Source organism: Leucopleurus acutus, assembly GCF_964270905.1.
Source record: "Leucopleurus acutus genome assembly, chromosome: 5".
Taxonomy (NCBI): Eukaryota; Metazoa; Chordata; class Mammalia; order Artiodactyla; family Delphinidae; genus Leucopleurus; species Leucopleurus acutus.
Genome location: NC_139147.1, coordinates 135,547,804 through 135,566,012, shown reverse-complemented (window position 1 = coordinate 135,566,012; position 18,209 = coordinate 135,547,804). Strand labels below are relative to the sequence as shown.

Here is an 18,209-nt window from a genome sequence, read left to right as displayed (position 1 = left end):
TTATTTTCCCAGGTCTTCACCTGAGTTCAGGAGTGTTGTCCACCATTTGTATTTGTGATTGGAAAAAACTTTTATTTTTTTCCAGCTCCCTTCAAAGGGCTCAACTTTCCAACATTTTGTCCTCTATAGACTGTTTAACCTCTGACAGCTCAGTTTTTAGGGTGGCATTTCAGTGCCTATGGGGATACTATTTATCGTTTTTTACACCGAGTTTTAATTTTTAGATATAAGATTATTTCACCCTCCTCTGCACTGCCAGAGTGCTTTGCCTTAATCATATGATTATTGGTTTACACATCCATCTACTCTCTTCAACTTTTTAAAATTTCTTTTTCAAATATCTCTGAGTGCTAAGCACACAGTAGGCACTAAATAGATGTTTATTATGTTTACTCTGTATCACAGTTTAATGAAACACCATTCCATAGAAGAGAAAGACAATTAATACGTTTTCTTGTGGCCTTTATATAGTATCTCTGTTGTTAGAGCTCTCCATCAGTTTGAGATTTGTGCCTTAATTGGAACTATGAGTACCTATGAATAAATTTAAATGATTGTGAATTTCAGAGAGAATGTTTCCATTTCACATGCCTCAGTCTCCTTTATTCTTTACCAACACAGTAATCAAGGCACAGGGTCTTATTTGAGCTAACAAATAATTATCCTTCATTACGTAGGTGGTGTGTAACTTGACCTTGAAAGGCTCCTGACCTTGACAAGATGGCAATGAATCTAGCCACCAGCTGTGTCTACTTTCACAATGTCTTGGTACTTGTGAATAGGAGCTGATTTTGGAAGAGGCTGGAGGAGTCATTGCCTCACACTTTAGCTCTCTGATCGGGAAGGTATTGGCATTTTCAGGCCATGGAACTGCATGGTCTCGGACAAATTATTCCATTTGAAATCTGTGCTTTCTGTTCATAGACCACAAGCTATTTAAACATAGGCACGTTTTCGGAGATGTACTCCTGTAACGCTCTTTGTACTCGTTTTTTATCTCATCTTTGAGTATAAAAACAAAACTTGAGTATAAAAACAAAACTTGAACTGTGAGATGTGGGTAATATATGTGAAACTGTTGGGAAATGGATAATGTATTTAAAGTATGATAGATAATACAAATGGACTAAAGTGATGTTCCAAAAACTCAAGAATTCAGTGAACATCTCTTTGAACTTGGAGTGGCTAAGAATTACTTAAGCCTGAAGACAATGGAAAGAGCATCAAGAGGAAATAAATGTTAGGTTTAAATTATACACAAAAAGCTTCAGTGTGTTGAAAATCAAAATAATTGTGTTAAAAATACATATATATGGGGACTTCCCTGGTGGCGCAGTGGTTGAGAGTCTGCCTGCCGATGCAGGGGACACGGGTTCGTGCCCCGGTCCGGGAAGATCCCACGTGCTGCGGAGCGGCTGGGCCCGTGAGCCATGGCCACTGAGCCTGCGTGTCCGAAGCCTGTGCTCCGCAACGGGAGAGGCCACAACAGTGAGAGACCCGCATACCGCAAAAAACAAACAAACAAACAAACAAACATATATATGGCGGACAAAGGTGTGATGTCTTTAAGGTATGAAGAACTTCTCTCAGAACAATAAGCCCAAGGCACCAAGATAAAAGCTGTGTTATAATTATTATTAATAATGATATTAATTTTCTAAAATGTTATGATATGCCAGTCCCCTTCTAAGGACTGTTCATATATTTTAATTCTTATGATAATTATTTGAGGTAGATGCTATTATTATTATTCCATTTTACAGAAAGGAAGTTTTAAAAAAGAAGAAATAAAATGGCCCAAAAGCATGAAAAATTTTCGGTTTTACTAATGATACAAAAGCAAGTGAAATCAAAATGAAATATTATTTTCTTCCATGAATAGCGTGATGGAAATAAGACATTTTCATGGAGTAGTGGTAGGAATTTCTTTCTTTCCAGCACAGTGTTGGCCTGTGTGTTGCATTTGTCACACTTAGCCACAAGCCCCTTCTGGCAGAAGCTTGGCGCGGCTGGAGATCAGTGCTGCGGGGCTGAGGCTGGAAGTTCTCCTGCTCGTGGCATTAGGGAACGTGCCATTGCCTCGGCCACTCTTCTGGAAAGCTCTGTGGGGAAGATGCAGCTTGCTCTGCAGTCAGGGTTTTGCACGTTAGGTGTGCAGTTGGTTATGATACCGGCTCTAAGATTGCCTTGCGTATGGCTGTCCTTTCTGAACACGAGTGGGGTCTGGCCGGCGACAACTGTGCGTTACAGAGAAGGGTGATTGAGGGGTTTAGAGGCATTCTCTCGCGAGTTGGTCCCTGAAGAGATTGCCAGGCTTGCAGCTTTGATAATAAATTTTACATTATAAGTTTATTGTGGCATTATGGAATCTGAGAGAAATTTCATAAAGCTGCACTCAGTAGCCTCAACTGTTGACAAATGATTCTTGATGTTTAGTTTGGTACCAGACGCAGGGAATATAGGTCTGCTTCCTTTATTCAAGCTCAGTAAATGGTTTGGGACAATTAATTTCCAATTGTTTCCCAGTAGGGCAGATTTACTTGTATATTAATGAGGCACAGGTGTTGGGCCCCTGGTGTCTGCATGCCTGGGAGGCATATTTCAGTTGTTTATCTCCTCAGCCATAGGTGCAGGCGGCAGGGTACTCAAGCTTGCCTTTCACAGTTTTTACAGTGAGGCTTTTTAATTTTTTTGATGTTTTTTTCACATTTGCCTGCACCTGTTAAAATTTTAAAACTGATCGTGTGGAAAGAAGTTGCAGAGATTTCAATAGTAAATGGTACTAAAAACTAAAGAAAGTAGTCTTCTATATAATTGCCCAGCTTGACATGAAAGAAAAATGAGTTGATTTAATGAGATATTTCAGGTGAGAAGCCAATATGATCCATGGCCCACTTTTTGGTTGTGTATTTTTGGAGCAAGTATATCTTTGTCAATGGCTAAAGCAGTCATATACTTATATTAATATTCATTTTTTTCTTGTTGATTCACTGAACTGCAGTACCATCATTTTAGAGGCAGTGGAGTAGCCTCCATAGACATTATGAATTTCAGTAGCTGGCATAATTATAGCGATCTACATATTCATTAAATCTACTAAAGAACTCTGTCCAAAAAGACAGCCATGCGTTCAGAAACAGTACACAAATAAATATATACGTTTTAAAAGTTGCATTTCTGAGACTTATTTAAAATTAAATTCCTGTAGCAGTCCTCTCCAAGCAGAGAATTTTAACAAAAGGATCCCCATGCTTTGGTTTCTTGCATCTAGGAAAGAATGGGAAGAACTATTTGTAAACAACAATTACTTGGCAACAGTAAGGCAGAAGGGGATTAATGGGCAGCTGAGAAGCAGCAGGTTCCGCAGCATTTGCTGGAAGGTAAGAAGAAAATATTTATTTACAGTTTGTAGTTGCAGTATATCAACACATTACCTGATGCCCCGGAAGATCACCCATGCGGGGGATCACTGAATTTTCCAAGAGACTTCACTCTCGAGGTTTTGGCTATCCAGGTTTATCTTTCATAGGACATTTGCTAATAAGGTTGAACCACCTTAGTCCTGGATAACCGGCGATGGTGAAGGAGTCATTTGAAATAACGGTCTTTTCATCCCATGTGATGGTGTGGAACTCAAGCAACGCCTTCCGGGTCCCCAGAGGCGTTTGCAGAAATCCTTGCTGCTGGAAGGGGGTGTGCGTGTGTGTGAATGTTTTCAGGCTCCTATTATATCAAGTGCCATCATGTAGTCACTCTCCCTTTTTTCTTCACAAATAACAGATGGAAAAGATTTTCCATATTTTTTGTACTAGAAACACTGAGAGAAGGGCAGCAAGAAGGAGAAGTGGAGGGAGATTCGGTCAGTCTCCTTCCAGAGAAAGCCCATCAGTCACCACATGAGTGATGATGAGCTACAGTATCTCTTTCATCGCTCGGAAATCTGTCCCTTTTTGTTCTTTCAAAGTGAATCCGTTTAGATTGAGACTCACTTTTAAAATGACTTCTCTTGAAAGTTGTTTAGGATTCATCTGCACAAGTTCAGCATACGGAGCCTGCAGGTGAAGACAGTAAGGAACACATAATGTAGTAGACAGTTTGACATTTAATTATTGAGATTTAATAGTCGAAGTGCATTTTCCTTGCATTTGGTGCAGGCAGTGGAGGCAGGGGTTGTGCTGCTCGGCTGTTTGTACACAGGAAGTTTGGGCCCACCCCCAACTCCTTGTTGTTGAACTTTTTCATGTCTCCTTCATTGGCTAAAAATAAACTCAAACCCAGTTTTTTTTTTTAATGTTGTATTAAGCTAAATTAAATCAAATTTGTCTTTTTAAGAATGCTTGTTATTTTCATAAGCTGACTGCTAGTTGTAAATTACGTTTTCTGCTGTAGAAGGAATGGCTTCAGTGCTCAGTCTGTGTCCTCAGATTGTTCCTCTCTGTCCTTTACCTGCTTGTTTGAAGACAGATCTGAAACCTTGAAACGAACAAATTGGACCTTGCGCCTGTTAATACACCCCAGCAGCCCCCCCTTAATATAAGAATGTAAAATAGAATTGTACTTGAACATCAGTGAATTTTTCTTGTTCACTTTTATTATAAATTTGGAGGGGAGGTTGATTCCACCTTGTGATGTAGCTTTTGGGATCTTGTTCTTTGGCCTTTGTTCACTTTTGGAATTGTCCAAATTTATATATTTCTTAAATACCCCCAAATATAATTGACAGGATTGGAATGGTAACATGAATATGAATATCTTCTTCAGGTTTCAGAGGGTGCCATTTGCCATAGTTTGACGTTTTACTTCTTAGGATTTTTATGAAAGTTTCCTTTTTTTTTTTTTTTGACAGCTCTTTCTTTGTGTTCTTCCTCAAGATAAAAGTCAGTGGATAAATAGAATTAAAGAATTAAGAGCATGGTATAGCAACATTAAAGAAATAGTAAGTTGTACTTTAATTAATGGAATTGTTTTCTTAAGTATGCTTTGGAGTCCAGTAGCCTCTGATCTTTGCATTTGTGTTTTCTCTCTTTCTTTCCCAGCACATCACAAACCCGAGGAAGGTTGTTGGCCAGCAAGACTTGATGATCAATAATCCCCTTTCCCAGGATGAAGGGGTAAAGTTTGTCTTTATTCATATCTCAACCGCTTTTACCCATAAGAGTATGCTTATGTCTTGTTATCCATCACCACGAAAGCAGTGTTATACCATACCAATTATTATTATTTTTTTACCCCACGTGTTATACCACCTAAAACCAGATGGGCTTTATTCCATGCTGTGTATGGACAGTGTTGTAGGAAGCCAATGGTCTATTACTGGGGAAGGGCACTGCCAAGAAGAGGCCCCAGGGGTCCGTAAGAGCCGAAGGTCAGAGAGAAGAGCACGAAGCTGAGGGTTGAACTGTCCTCCCAGGGTCGCAGGGGGGAGCGGAAGGCTGCGGAGAGCCTCCCTTCCTGACAAAGGTAGAGAAGGCTTCACCTGGAAGGACCAGGTCACACGAAGGAAAGCAACTGCTTGTAGTGAATCTGTGAACAAGTTTTTAAAGATCATGAAAAAGATCAGGCCCACGAGGAGTAATTACTACCTCAGAGGTATTGATTGTGTAACTTCTTCAGTTGCTGCTCTAATTCCTATTTCCGTGTTAATGGACTGTTTTTTTTTTTCTCTATCTTCTACATAACATTAACATTTCTTTTTCCTGATACATGTAATTGCTATAATATAGTCTATGTTATAGCAGCATGAAATATTAAGCAATTTTTAAAACTTTAAGTTCACATTTTAAAAAGTACATAAAAATCTATTTCATTTAAAAACCTAATAGAGCGTAATAGAAAACGTTACATATCTTTCTTAGTGCGTTGGCAGTTCAGGTCAGGTTCAAGTGTGACCACTTGGCCAATGGGCCTCCTCTAATCCAGGCGGACCTTTTTGTTGTTGTAGGGGTAGCAGCAGATGTATAGCAGTAAAAGTATCATTCACTTTAAACAGATAGTAGAAAATTTTAAATGTACACAATAATATCACTGGAAAAGTTGATGTTAGAATAAGGATGTGTTTCTGAGATTAAAGTAGATTTTAATAAAAATTTTTCCAGGTTCAGGTTTCCTATCTGCCATGTAAAATCGTAACTCAGAGAGGGATAAATTTAATCATTTAATTATTAAATTCAGATCATAAAAGTCAAGCATAGTTGGGGTATTATTTTAAATAGGTTGCTTTCCTTATTTCAGAGTCTTTGGAACAAATTCTTCCAGGATAAAGAACTTCGGTCAATGATTGAACAAGATGTCAAAAGAACGTACGTAAAACTACCTACAGGTTACTTTCAATAATTCAAACTGGCGTTACCTCTTTGCAATTTTAGCAAAATATACAATCTTAATTGAATGCAGTATTCTACTTGTGTTAACAGTTATTTTGGCCAAAGTTTGATAATAATAATTACTTTCTATTCTTAAAGTATAGATTTTTGTGTTCCCTTTGTCAAAGTAAATTACATTTATAATATTAAAATAATATGTAAATACTTAACTATTTAAATCAGTTCCCAATGATTATTTGAGGTCATGTGCTCTGATTAAGGTTATATTTTATAGTCAATACTGGTTTTGCTAAAAAAAAATTATCTTTTGCTTTACACCTTTGAATCTCTTTCTAATCAAATTACTTTTTAAAGGACAACTATTATTTTTACCCCCCCCCCTTATTTCTCGTCTTCTTCACACCATTCAAATTTGCAAACAACTCAGTCTACTCAATGTTTACTATATGAAGATTGGTTCTTTATTTAGCATGTAGTTAATGTCTATAACTTTTATATATTGGACCTCATCTTTTTGGGTCATGTAGTGAGAATTACATGGAATTTGTGTAGGAAAAGCCCAGGGTAAGTTCTAGCCATGTATGCTATAATCCTGGACAAATTAATTTCAACAAACATCTTTCCCCCTTAGGTGTCCGTTTCCATAAAACAAGGATAAGAGTAACCACCTCAAGGGATTGTTATAGATTAACATGTTGATAATGGTAGTAAATTTGATGTATTTATACTTTAAACTGCAAACTACATAAAGGTTAGTAAATTTGAGTTCCTCATTGGGATCTGGGATGAGCCAGGTATGTGCAGAGTCCTGAATCCACTGCTTCCTTCCAGGTCCTCCTATGGCTCTGCTTGTCTGCCCCACTCCTGGTTCAAGTCCTTCTCCCCTAGTGCAATGTCAGGGCCACTGGCTCTCTGACATTCATCTCTTTCCAGGTCCCAAACAGAACAATCAGATGACACGGCCTTTTATAAGGTTATGCTACATATTTAACACATGAGATTTCCTATTTTAAAATGGAAATAATTCAGAGGAGTCATGGGTTCAGAGAACAGCAAAACCGTAGCTAACTGGCCGTGATGGTGGGTTGGAGGTGTGAGGGAGGGATCATTTTGATGAGCTTGCTTAGGACGGGGGACTAAGCAGTGATACGGAAGCTACCCTCCAGTGTCAGGTGGTGGTGCTGGATCTCCAGTAGGTGGTTTCAGAAGGCAGAATGCTGCTATATTGGTTCCCGGGAGGCACTCAGTAAATATTTTTTTGGGTAAAACAAAGGGATGAATTTCCTCACCAATCATTTAGGGAACTAGCTGGGTAATCAGTGGCAATAAAAGACCTCATAAAAACAAAAGGCACGGTGTATCTTGCTAACCAAGCAGTCAAGGTATCTGTTTTGGAAGATGCTGGGCAGTTATCTTAGAAAACTTGACAGCTTCTGTTTAAGAAGAGTTTTAGTGAGTGTCCTCTACTGTTGCCAAATGGAAATGGACATGTCATGGCACTGGGGCAGAGTCACACACTAGCGGCCACATGGGCCAGATTGGCCAAAAGAAATAGGAAAAAAAGAGAACGGCAAAGAAAAAAAGTTGGATGGCCAAACCAAACAAGAAGTGGCGTTGGGAGCCTCTTCATCATTTTGGTTCCTTAGCTCAAACGTTTCTGCTTTGCTGTGTGAGAAAATGTTATTTCTCAAAAGCTGTATTCTCGTAACTATTTGGTTTTATGTTTTTTATGTATTTTTCTTACAAATACGTATGTGCGTATGCGTGTAACATACATACATGGCTATTGTTTTCCCCCTTATGATTTGTCTTCAGTGGTGCATTTTAGTTAAGTTGACAAACCCAAGATGCAGGGAAGGCTGCTAGGAGGCCTATAGTTCATAGCCTGGGAGGGGGAGGTTGCAGACCTGCTTCCCCAGAAGGCTCTCCCAATGGCTCTCCCCTACATTTAGAGGAAGTCTCTCCTTGCCATCTGTATATAAATTTGGGGGCAAGTAACTTAGCTTGTAGGGTAAGGGTGTCCGTCTTATTTTAAAGCCACCAAATTGCCTAATCATGAAAGCTGAATAGCTTAAATAATTTTACTGCTTTAGGCAATACACCCTCTTTATTTATTTATTTTTAACAAATTTCATTTATTTATATTTTGGACGCGTGGCACATGGGATCCTAGTTCCCTGACCAGGGATCAAATCCATGCCCCCTGCATTGAAAGCACGGAGTCTTAACCACTGGACCGCCAGGGAGGTCCCGATACACCCTCTTTAGAAGGCACTATGTTATCTCAAATGCATGGTTTTCAATCCAGTCAGTACAGCAGCTCATAAAGCAACAGGAGAAGAAAGGGAGACGCACAGCTCAGTGAATGTTACACGGTGTTACGCGTTCACTAGCATCTGTGAGAGAATTTGGTGTTCTTTGAGTTTATATTTTACTGAATGTCTACTCTGTTTCAGGCCTGTCCTTTCCCTGGGGGAACAGGGTGGTGAGGGAACAGGTGGTGAGTAAGACAGACAAGGTCCTGCCATCACAGGATGTACATTTCAGTGTGGGTTGCTGGGGAGTGAGACAATGTGCCCGTCTAGATAAAGAGGGTAATGGTAGAGGGTGGTGATTGCTGTGAAGAAATCAAGCAGGATAATAGGACAGCTAGACGGGTGGCTGCTTTAAGAACAGTCATCGGCAACGGCATCTCTGAGAAGACGACATTTGAGCTGAGAAGTGACACATTTTAAATTTTTTAATTTATTTTATTTTTGGCTGTGTTGGGTCTTCGTTTCTGTGCGAGGGCTTTCTCTAGTTGTGGCGAGTGGGGGCCACTCTTCATCGTGGTGCGCAGGCCTCTCACTGTCGCGGCCTCTCTTGTTGCGGAGCACGGGCTCCAGATGCGCAGGCTGAGTAGTTGTGGTTCACGGGCCCGGTTGCTCTGTGGCACGTGGGATCCTCCCAGACCAGGGCTCGAACCCCTGTCCCCTGCATCGGCAGGCAGATTCTCAACCACTGCGCCACCAGGGAAGCCCCGTAAGTAACACATTTTAAAAAGCCAGCCATGTGAAGATGTAGGGGAAGCCCATTCCAGGCAGGGGGGACAGCTGGTGCAGAGTCCTCAGTGAAAGTGGGCTGAGGGTTCAGAGGAACTGAAGGGAGGCCGCGGTGGCTGCAGGCGGGTGATCACGGTAGGGAGGCCTGAGAGGTGGTCCTGCCGGCCACAGTGAGGGGTTTGGGTTTGGTCCCACTTGGAGGGTACTGAGCAGGGGAATGAGGTCTGAGAAGAGAATTCTGGCTGCCGTGCAGTGGGGTGAAGCACGGAAGCTGGGAGGGCCGCCAGGAGTTGGTTGCTGTGTCCCAAGTTCAGTGGTGTCGGTGACATAGACTGGAGATGAAGATGGGAGTAGATGAGGTGAGGACATACATTTTATATTTTAAAATACAAATTAGGTGTCATTATTAGTAGCTTTCTCACATTCTGCGGTTCTATTCCATTGTTACTAGTCTGTTTTGGGCCCTTTTTTAACGTCTTACCTGGAGTTTCTTACTTGTTTAACTCTTTTCCTTGGATCTATTAACTTTCTCTTCCAGTCCAACCCACGTGTTATAGCCTTGTTTTCCCGAAGCACATTTCTAGTCATGCTCCTACTTGCCTAATCTAAGACCTTCTGCAACCCTCTGTGGTTTGCAGAAGATGTACTTAACCCAGACTCCCGAACACACACACAGTTCCCTTTTAGGGCTTTCCAGTTGCCTTTCTGTTATTGATTTCTCGTTTAATTTCATTGTGGTCTGAGGGCAGACACTGTATGATGTCTCTTCTGTCAAATTTGTTAAAGTGTGTTTTATGGTTCAGAATGAGATCTATCTCTGTCAGCATTCCATGTGAACTGGAGGAGAATGTGTATGTACCCTGCTGTTGTTGGATAAAGTGGTCTGTAGATGTCAGTTAGATCCAGTTGATTGATGACGTTGCTGAGTTCAACTCGGTCCTTACTGGTTTTCTGCCTGCCAGGCCTGTCCATTGCTGATAGAGGGCTGTTGAAGTTGCCAACCGTGATAGTGGATTCTTTTATTTCTCTTTCCGGTTTCATCGGGTTTTGCCTTGCATAGTGTGATGCTCTGTTACTAGGTGCATACCTGTTAAGGGTTGTATGCCTTCTTGGAGAATTGATCCCTTTATCATTATGCAGTGTCCTTTCTTATCTTTTAACTAGTGTTAGCATGGTACGTTGTTCTCCGACTATTTACTTTTAATCTACATATGTTGTTCTATTTAAAGTGGTTTCTTAAAGGCAACGTATAGTTGGGTCTTGTTTTTTTGATCCACTCTGACAATGTCTGTCTTTTAATTGGTGCATTTAGGTGGTCTACATTGATGTTCAAAGTGATTACTGATATAGTTGGATTATTATCTGTCATATTTGTTACTGTTTTCTATTCATTACCTTGTTCTTTATTCCTACTTTTGTCTTCTACTCTTTTCCTACCTTTCATAGTTTTAATTGAGCATCTTAGATTATTCCATTTTCTCTCCTTTCTCAGCATGTTGGTTATACTTCTTTTACTGTTTTCCTTAATAGTTACCTGGGACTTTGCAATATACATTTCAGCAAACCCACTTTCAAATTGCACTCTACCACTTCAAAGATAGTGTCAGTGCCTTATAATAGCAAAATAATTCTAATTCCTCCGTGCTATGTCCCTTGTATGATTTCTGTCATTCATTTCACGTATACATAAGCATATGTAAGCATATGTATCCATATGTATACATACACACAGGCATGCATAATTGAATGTATTGTTGGTATTATTATTGTAAACAAATTGTTATCTGTTATATCAGTTAAGAGCAAGAAAAAAGAAAGTTTTTATTTTACCTTTATTCCTTCTTACACTCTTCCTTTATGTAGATCAGAGTCAGAAATTATTTTCCTTTTTTCTAAAGAACTTTTAAAATAATTTCTTATAAGGCAAGTCTACTGACAGATTCTCACAATTTTTGCTTATCTGAGAAAGTTTTTATTTCTCCTTCACTTTTGAAGGGTAGTTTTGTGGGATACAGAATTCCAGGTTGGTGGGTTTCTTCCCTTTCAACACTTTAAATATTTCAGTTCATGCTCTTCTGTCTTGCATGGTTTCTGAGGAGAAGTTGGATGTAGTTCCTTATTCCTATATAGAAAAGATGTTCCCCCCCCCCCCCTTTGAGGACTTTATCTTTGATTTTCAGCAGTTTGCAAATGATATACCTAGGTGTCATTCTTTTGGTGTTTATATTCCTTGGTAGTCTCTGAGCTTCCTGGTTCTGTGGTTTGGTAGCTGACATTAATTTGGGGAATTTCTCAGTTATTATTTCAAATATTTCTCCTGTTCCTTTTTCTCTCTCTTCTCCTTCTGATATTTCCATGATGTGTATGTTACACTTTTTATGGTTGTCCCACAGTCTTTGGATGTTCTGTTCTATTTTTTTGTCTTTGTTCTCTTTGCTTTTCAGTTGTTGAGGATTCTATTGAGATATCCTCTGGTGCAGAGTCTTTTCTCAGCTGTGTCCGGTCTACTAAGGAGCCCATTAAAGGCGTTCTTCATTTCTCTTACAGTGTTTTTATATGTCTAGAATTTCTTTTTGGTTCTTTCTTAGGATTTCCATCTTTGGCTTACATTGCCTGTCTGTTCTTGCATGCTATCTACTTTATCCACTAGAGCCCTGAGCATGTTAATCATACTTGTTTTAAATTCCTGATTCCCCAATTCCAACATCCCTGCTTTCTTTGGTTCTGATGTTTGCTCTGTCTCTTCGAATTGTTTGTTTGTTTTTTGCTTTTTGGTGTGCCTTGTGAAGTTTGTTGTTGTTTTATGATAGCCAGACATTTGTACTGGCTGAAGGAACTGCTGTAAATAGGTCGTTAGTAATGTGGTGATAAGGTGAGGGGAGAGGGGAAGTGTTCTTTAGACTTACCACCAGTCTTTTAGGGATGTACCTCTGGACTGTGCCCTTCACAAGTGTTTCTCAGGTCTCCCTACCCACTTAGATGGGACAGGATGGCAGAGGGGGTTGGAGTTGGGTATTTGCCTTTCCCCAGGTCAGTTAGGGTCTGATGGTATCCCAGCAGGTTAGGCTCTGGTTAACTAGTTTTCCTTGCAGGCGGGCCTTGTTAAGAAGAGCAGAGTGCTCTATTCAGATTGCCCCCTTTACCCCTTCACCTGTCGGAAGCTGAGGGGATTTTCCTCTGATACTTACTGTGGGAACCTGGTCGAGCTCCTGGAAGTAAATCTCACAATATTGTGTGGGCCTCCCTGTGATGGGGTTTTCCTGGAGTTTTTGAACTCTCAGAGCTGTCCGGTGAGCTTCTAGCAATCTGTCAATTACAGTTCAGGTTTTCCTTCCCCAGCACTGGTTCCTGCCAGGGGTTTTGCTTGTGAGTCTTTGTTCTGGTAAGTGTGGCTCCCTGTATTTGTGTGTCTGTCTCTCCAATTCTGGGGACAGCGGTTTGCCCTGTGTCCTCGCCTCTCTTAGGAATCCAAGAAGAGCTGTTGGTTTTTCAGTCTGCTCAGCTTTTTACTTGTTGTTAGGATAGAGTAGTGATGTCCAAGCTACTTATATGAAGAACCAGAAACCTGACGTCCCTCCAGAATTCCCTTTTAGACCAGTGCTCTGGCATTGTTTCCTGCACAGGTTTTTGCTTTCCATTTGCATTCTTCAGCTGCTCCTCTGCTGGAATTACACTTCCCCCTACTGCTCCCTGTTGGAGTCCTGACAGCTCATCCTTCAAGGCCTGAGTTCATCACCACCCTCTTCAATGACGCATGTTCCAGTCTTTACAATTGGAAATCATTCGTGCCGATTCTATGTTCCAGTGGAATTTTCTTAATAACTCTGTGATAATATTACTTAAGTTTATTTCATCTTATATTTATTTAGACCTGCCAGTGTACTCAATCTGCCAATGTATTCGATACATTTATATTAATCTCCTTGGCACTGCAGATGCCAAGACAAATATGGCATGGGCCCTTAAGAAGCTCAAAGTCTAATAGAGAAAGCAGACCTAAAAAAAGTTACAGTGCAAAATAGCAATACTATGGTGGAAAGAGTATGCACAGGAGCTCTGGTATCAGCCCAGGTCTCATCTTTCAGACCTAATGGTAACCCCTGGAGGGCATGAACCAAATCTTACTTCTGTCACACTGTGCAGAATCAGGGTTATGCTTATTAATAAATGCTCTTTGATGGTGAATCTTATCACTGATGATCGGTATTGTTCAATTTTAGTAATAACAGTCTCTAACATTTTCACTCTTCAGAAACATGAACACACTTAAAAAAATACTATTGTCAGCCTTCTAGTCTGAGTTTAAACAAGATAATTTCGTCTCGTGAGCTGTGTTGTTGCCATCATTATTGAATGTATTTGATCTGAATATGTCACTGTATTAAATATAATCTCCTCGTTCAACTAATTTTAATATTCTTTTCTTCTACTAACTATTTTTTGCCTCAAAGCGTTTTGTATTCATTTCAATTAATTGTTCCTTACCTCAACCCAATGAGGTTGTTACTGTTCTCATTTTTATTACTGAATGAAAAAAACCAGCTGAAAATCAAAAGGTAAATCAAGTAGCTTCCAATTTACAGCATTTCGAATTCAGAACTTGAATCGTCCATTCTGAACCAATTTTTCCATGCTTCAAAGGCTGTAACATTAAATGAAATTCAGTATTATTTAAAATGATGGGAAATATTGAGTTCAGAATAAAAGATCATTTCCATATTAGATACCAAAGAAGTCTGTTATTTGGTCTATCAAGGTTTATTCTAAAAGTATATTTATAGTGTCTACAACATCATTTGCAAAGTAACATATTTATAAGCTATGGCCCGGCTTTTCTTCAAATGCGTTCTCCCTCTCTCCTGAATTAAATGATTAAAATTCTTTAACTTACTTTTATTATTGTAATGGTACCTATGTTTAACAGTCGATCTCACTGCCTGTCAGGTTTCCTGGTCGTTGTCTTCAGTTTCTGGTCTTTCATGTTTCTGGTTATTGTAGGGTCCTTAGGGTTGGCAGTTCAGGCAGCTCACTCATAGTTCATTCCGCTCTGTCCCACTTGAATCTCCATGACATGGTTAAATCTTTAATGATCCAGCTTTCTCATTTGATGCTCCCTTTCATTTATAGTTCCCGTATGGGCCAAGCTGTAGACGTAATCTATTTCAGCAAACTTTCTTTCCTCAAATTTTTTTTTAATCTTGTCATTTGATATTTTGTGGATTCATTAATAATTGATAAAATGTTCTCTTTAAAACCACAGATGTAAAAATTCCGAATGTAGAGCATTTTTCCACGCCTTTTTTTTTTTCTGTTAAAAAATAAAAAAGAAGGACCCAAGATGGCAGAGTAGAAGGATGTGCGCTCACTCTCTCTTGCGAGAACCCCAGAATCACAACTAGCTGCTGGACAGTCATCGACAGGAAGACACTGGAACTCACCAAAAAAGATACCCCACATCGAAAGGCAAAGGAGAAGCCACAATGAGACGAAAGGAAGGGTGCAATCACAGCAAAATCAAATCCCATAACTGCTAGGTGGGCGACTCACAAACTGGAGAACTCTTATACCACAGAAGTCCACCCACTGGAGTGAAGGTTCTGAGCCCCATGTCATGCTTCCCAACCTGAGGGTCCGGCAATGGGAGGAGGAATTCCTAGAGAATCAGACTTTGAAGGCTAGTGGGATTTGATTGCAGAACTTCGACAGGACTGGGGGAAACAGAGACTCCACTCTTGGAGGGCACACACAAAGTAGTGTGTGCATCGGGACCCAGGGGAAGGAGCAGTGACCCCAGGGGAGACTGAACCAGACCTACCTGCTAGTGTTGGAGGGTCTCCTGCAGAGGCGGGGTGTGGCTGTTGGTCACCATGGGGACAAGGACACTGGCAGCAGAAGTTCTGGGAAGTACTCCTTGGCATGAGCCCTCCCAGAGTCTGTCATTAGCCCCACCAAAGAGCCCAGGTAGGCTCCAGTGTTGGGTTGCCTCAGGCCAAACAACCAACAGGGAGGGAACCCAGCCCCACCCATCAGCAGACAAGCGGATTGAAGTATTACTGAGCTCTGCCCACCAGAGCAACAGCCAGCTCTACCCACCACCAGTCCCTCGCATCAGGAAACTTGCACAAGCCTCTTAGATAGCCTCATCCACCAGAGGGGAGACAGCAGAAGCAAGAAGAACTATAATCCTGGAGCCTGTGGAACAAAAACTACATTCACAGAAAGATAGACAAGATAAAAAGGCAGAGGGCTATGTACCAGATGAAGGAACAAGATGAAACCCCAGGAAAACAACTAAATGAAGTGGAGATAGGCAACCTTCCATAAAAAGAATTCAGAATAATGATAGTGAAGATGAACCAGGACCTCGGAAAAAGAAAGGAGGCAAAGATCGAGAACGAAAACTACACTAGAAGGAATCAATAGCAGAATAACTGAGGCAGAAGAATGGATAAGTGACCTGGAAGACAGAATGGTGGAATTCACTGCTGAGGAACAGAATAAAGAAAAAAGAGTGAAAATAAATGAAGACAGCCTAAGAGACCTCTGGGACAACATTAAACGCAACAACATTCGCCTTATAGGGGTCCCAGAAGGAGAAGAGAGACAGAAAGGACCTGAGAAAATATTTGAAGAGATTATAGTCGAAAACTTCCCTAACATGGGAAAGGATATAGCCACCCAAGTCCAGGAAACACAGAGAGTCCCATACAGGATAAACCCAAGGAGAAACATGCCAAGACACATAGTAATCAAACTGGCAAAAATTAAAGACAAAGAAAAATTATTGAAAGCAGCAAGGGGAAAACGACAAATAACATACAAGGGAACTCCCGTAAGGTTAACAGCTGATTTCTCAGCAGAAACTGTACAGGCCAGAAGGGAGTGACATGATATACTTACAGTGATGAAAGGGAAGAACCTACAACTGAGATTACTCTACCCTGCAAGGATCTTATTCAAATTCGATGGAGAAATCAAAAGCTTTACAGACAAGCAAAAGCTAAGAGAATTCAGCACCACCAAACCAGCTCTACAGCAAATGCTAAAGGAACTTCTCTAAGTGGGAAACACAAGAGAAGAAAAGGACCTACAAAAACAAACCCAAAACAATTAAGAAAATGGTCATAGGAACATACGTATCCATAATTACCTTAAACCTGAATTTAAGGACGTTTAACCAACCAAAAGACACAGGCTTGCTGAATGGATACAAAAAAAGACCCATATATATGCTGTCTACAAGAGACCCACATCAGACCTAGGGACACATACAGACTGAAAGTGAGGGGATGGAAAAAGATATTCTATGCAAATGGAAACCAAAAGAAAGCTGGAGTAGCAATACTCATATCAGATAAAATAGACTTTAAAGTAAAGAATGTTACAAGAGACAAGGAAGGACACTACATAACAATCAAGGGATCAATCCAAGAAGAAGATATAACAGTTATAAATATATATGCACCGAACAAAGGAGCACCTCAATACATAAGGCAACTGCTAACAGCTATGAAAGAGGAAATCGACAATAACACAGTAATAGTGGGGAACTTTAACACCTCACTTACACCAGTGGACAGATCATCCAAAATGAAAATAAATAAGGAAACAGAAGCTATAAATGACACAGTACACCAGATAGATTTAATTGATATTTATAGGATATTCCATCCAAAAACAGCAGATTACACTTTGCTCTCAAGTGCACATGGAACATTCTCCAGGATAAATCACATCTTGGGTCATAAATCAAGCCTCAGTAAATTTAAGAAAATTGAAATCATATCAAGCATCTTTTCTGACCACAACGCTCTGAGATTAGAAATGAATTATGGGGAAAAATACATAAAACCGCAAACACATGGAGGCTAAAAAATACGTTACTGAAGGAATCAAAGAGGAAATCAAAAAATACCTAGAGACAAATGGCAATGAAAACACAATGATCCAAAGCCTATGGGATGCAGCAAAAGCAGTCTAAGAAGGAAGTTTATAGCTATACAAGCCTACCTCAAGATACAAGAAAAATCTCAAATAAACAATCTAACCTTATACCTAAAGGAACTAGAGAAAGAAGAACAAACAAAACCCAAAGTTAGCAGAAGGAAAGAAATCATAAAGATCAGAGCAGAAATAAATGAAATAGAAACAAAGAAAACGATAGCAAAGATCAATAAAACTAAAAGCTGGTTCTTTGAGAAGATAAACAAAATTGATAAACCATTAGCTAGACTCATCAAGAAAAAGAGGGAGAGGACTCAAATCAATAAAATTAGAAATGAAAAAGGAGAAGTTACAACAGATGCCGCAGAAATCCAAAGCATCCTAAGAGACTACTACAAGCAACTCTATGCCAGTAAAATGGACAACCTGGAAGAAATGGATAAATTATGAGAAAAGCGCAACCTTCCAAGATGGAACCAGGAGGAAATAGAAAATATAAACAGACCAATCACAAGTAGTGAAGTTGAAACTGTGATTAAAAATCTTCCAACAAAAGTCCAGGACCAGATGTCTTCACAGGTGAATTCTATCAAACATTTAGAGAAGAGCTAACACCCATCCTTCTCAAACTCTTCCAAAAAATTACAGAGGAAGGAACACTCCCAAACTCATTCTATGAGGCCACCATCACCCTGATACCAAAACCAGACAAAGACACTACAAAAAAAGAAAATTACAAACCATTATCACTGATGAATATAGATGCAAAAATCCTCAACAGAATACTAGCACACAGAATCCAACAACACATTAAAAGGATCACACACCATGATCAAGTGGGATTTATCCCAGGGATGCAAGGATTCTTCAATATACACAAATCAATCAATGTGATACACCA

At 40.0% G+C, this 18,209-nt stretch overlaps 1 protein-coding gene across 1 annotated transcript in view; it reads left to right on the top strand.

Annotated features, from left to right (window-relative positions):
- Positions 1-18,209, top strand: part of TBC1D5 (TBC1 domain family member 5) — a 411,864-nt gene that overhangs the window by 152,039 nt on the left and 241,616 nt on the right. Inside the window, exons 4-7 of the mRNA XM_082840369.1 lie at positions 3,272-3,380; positions 4,847-4,936; positions 5,037-5,111; positions 6,232-6,299. Of these exons, the coding sequence (XP_082696495.1) occupies positions 3,272-3,380; positions 4,847-4,936; positions 5,037-5,111; positions 6,232-6,299 (342 nt within the window). The remainder of the gene's footprint in view (positions 1-3,271; positions 3,381-4,846; positions 4,937-5,036; positions 5,112-6,231; positions 6,300-18,209) is intronic.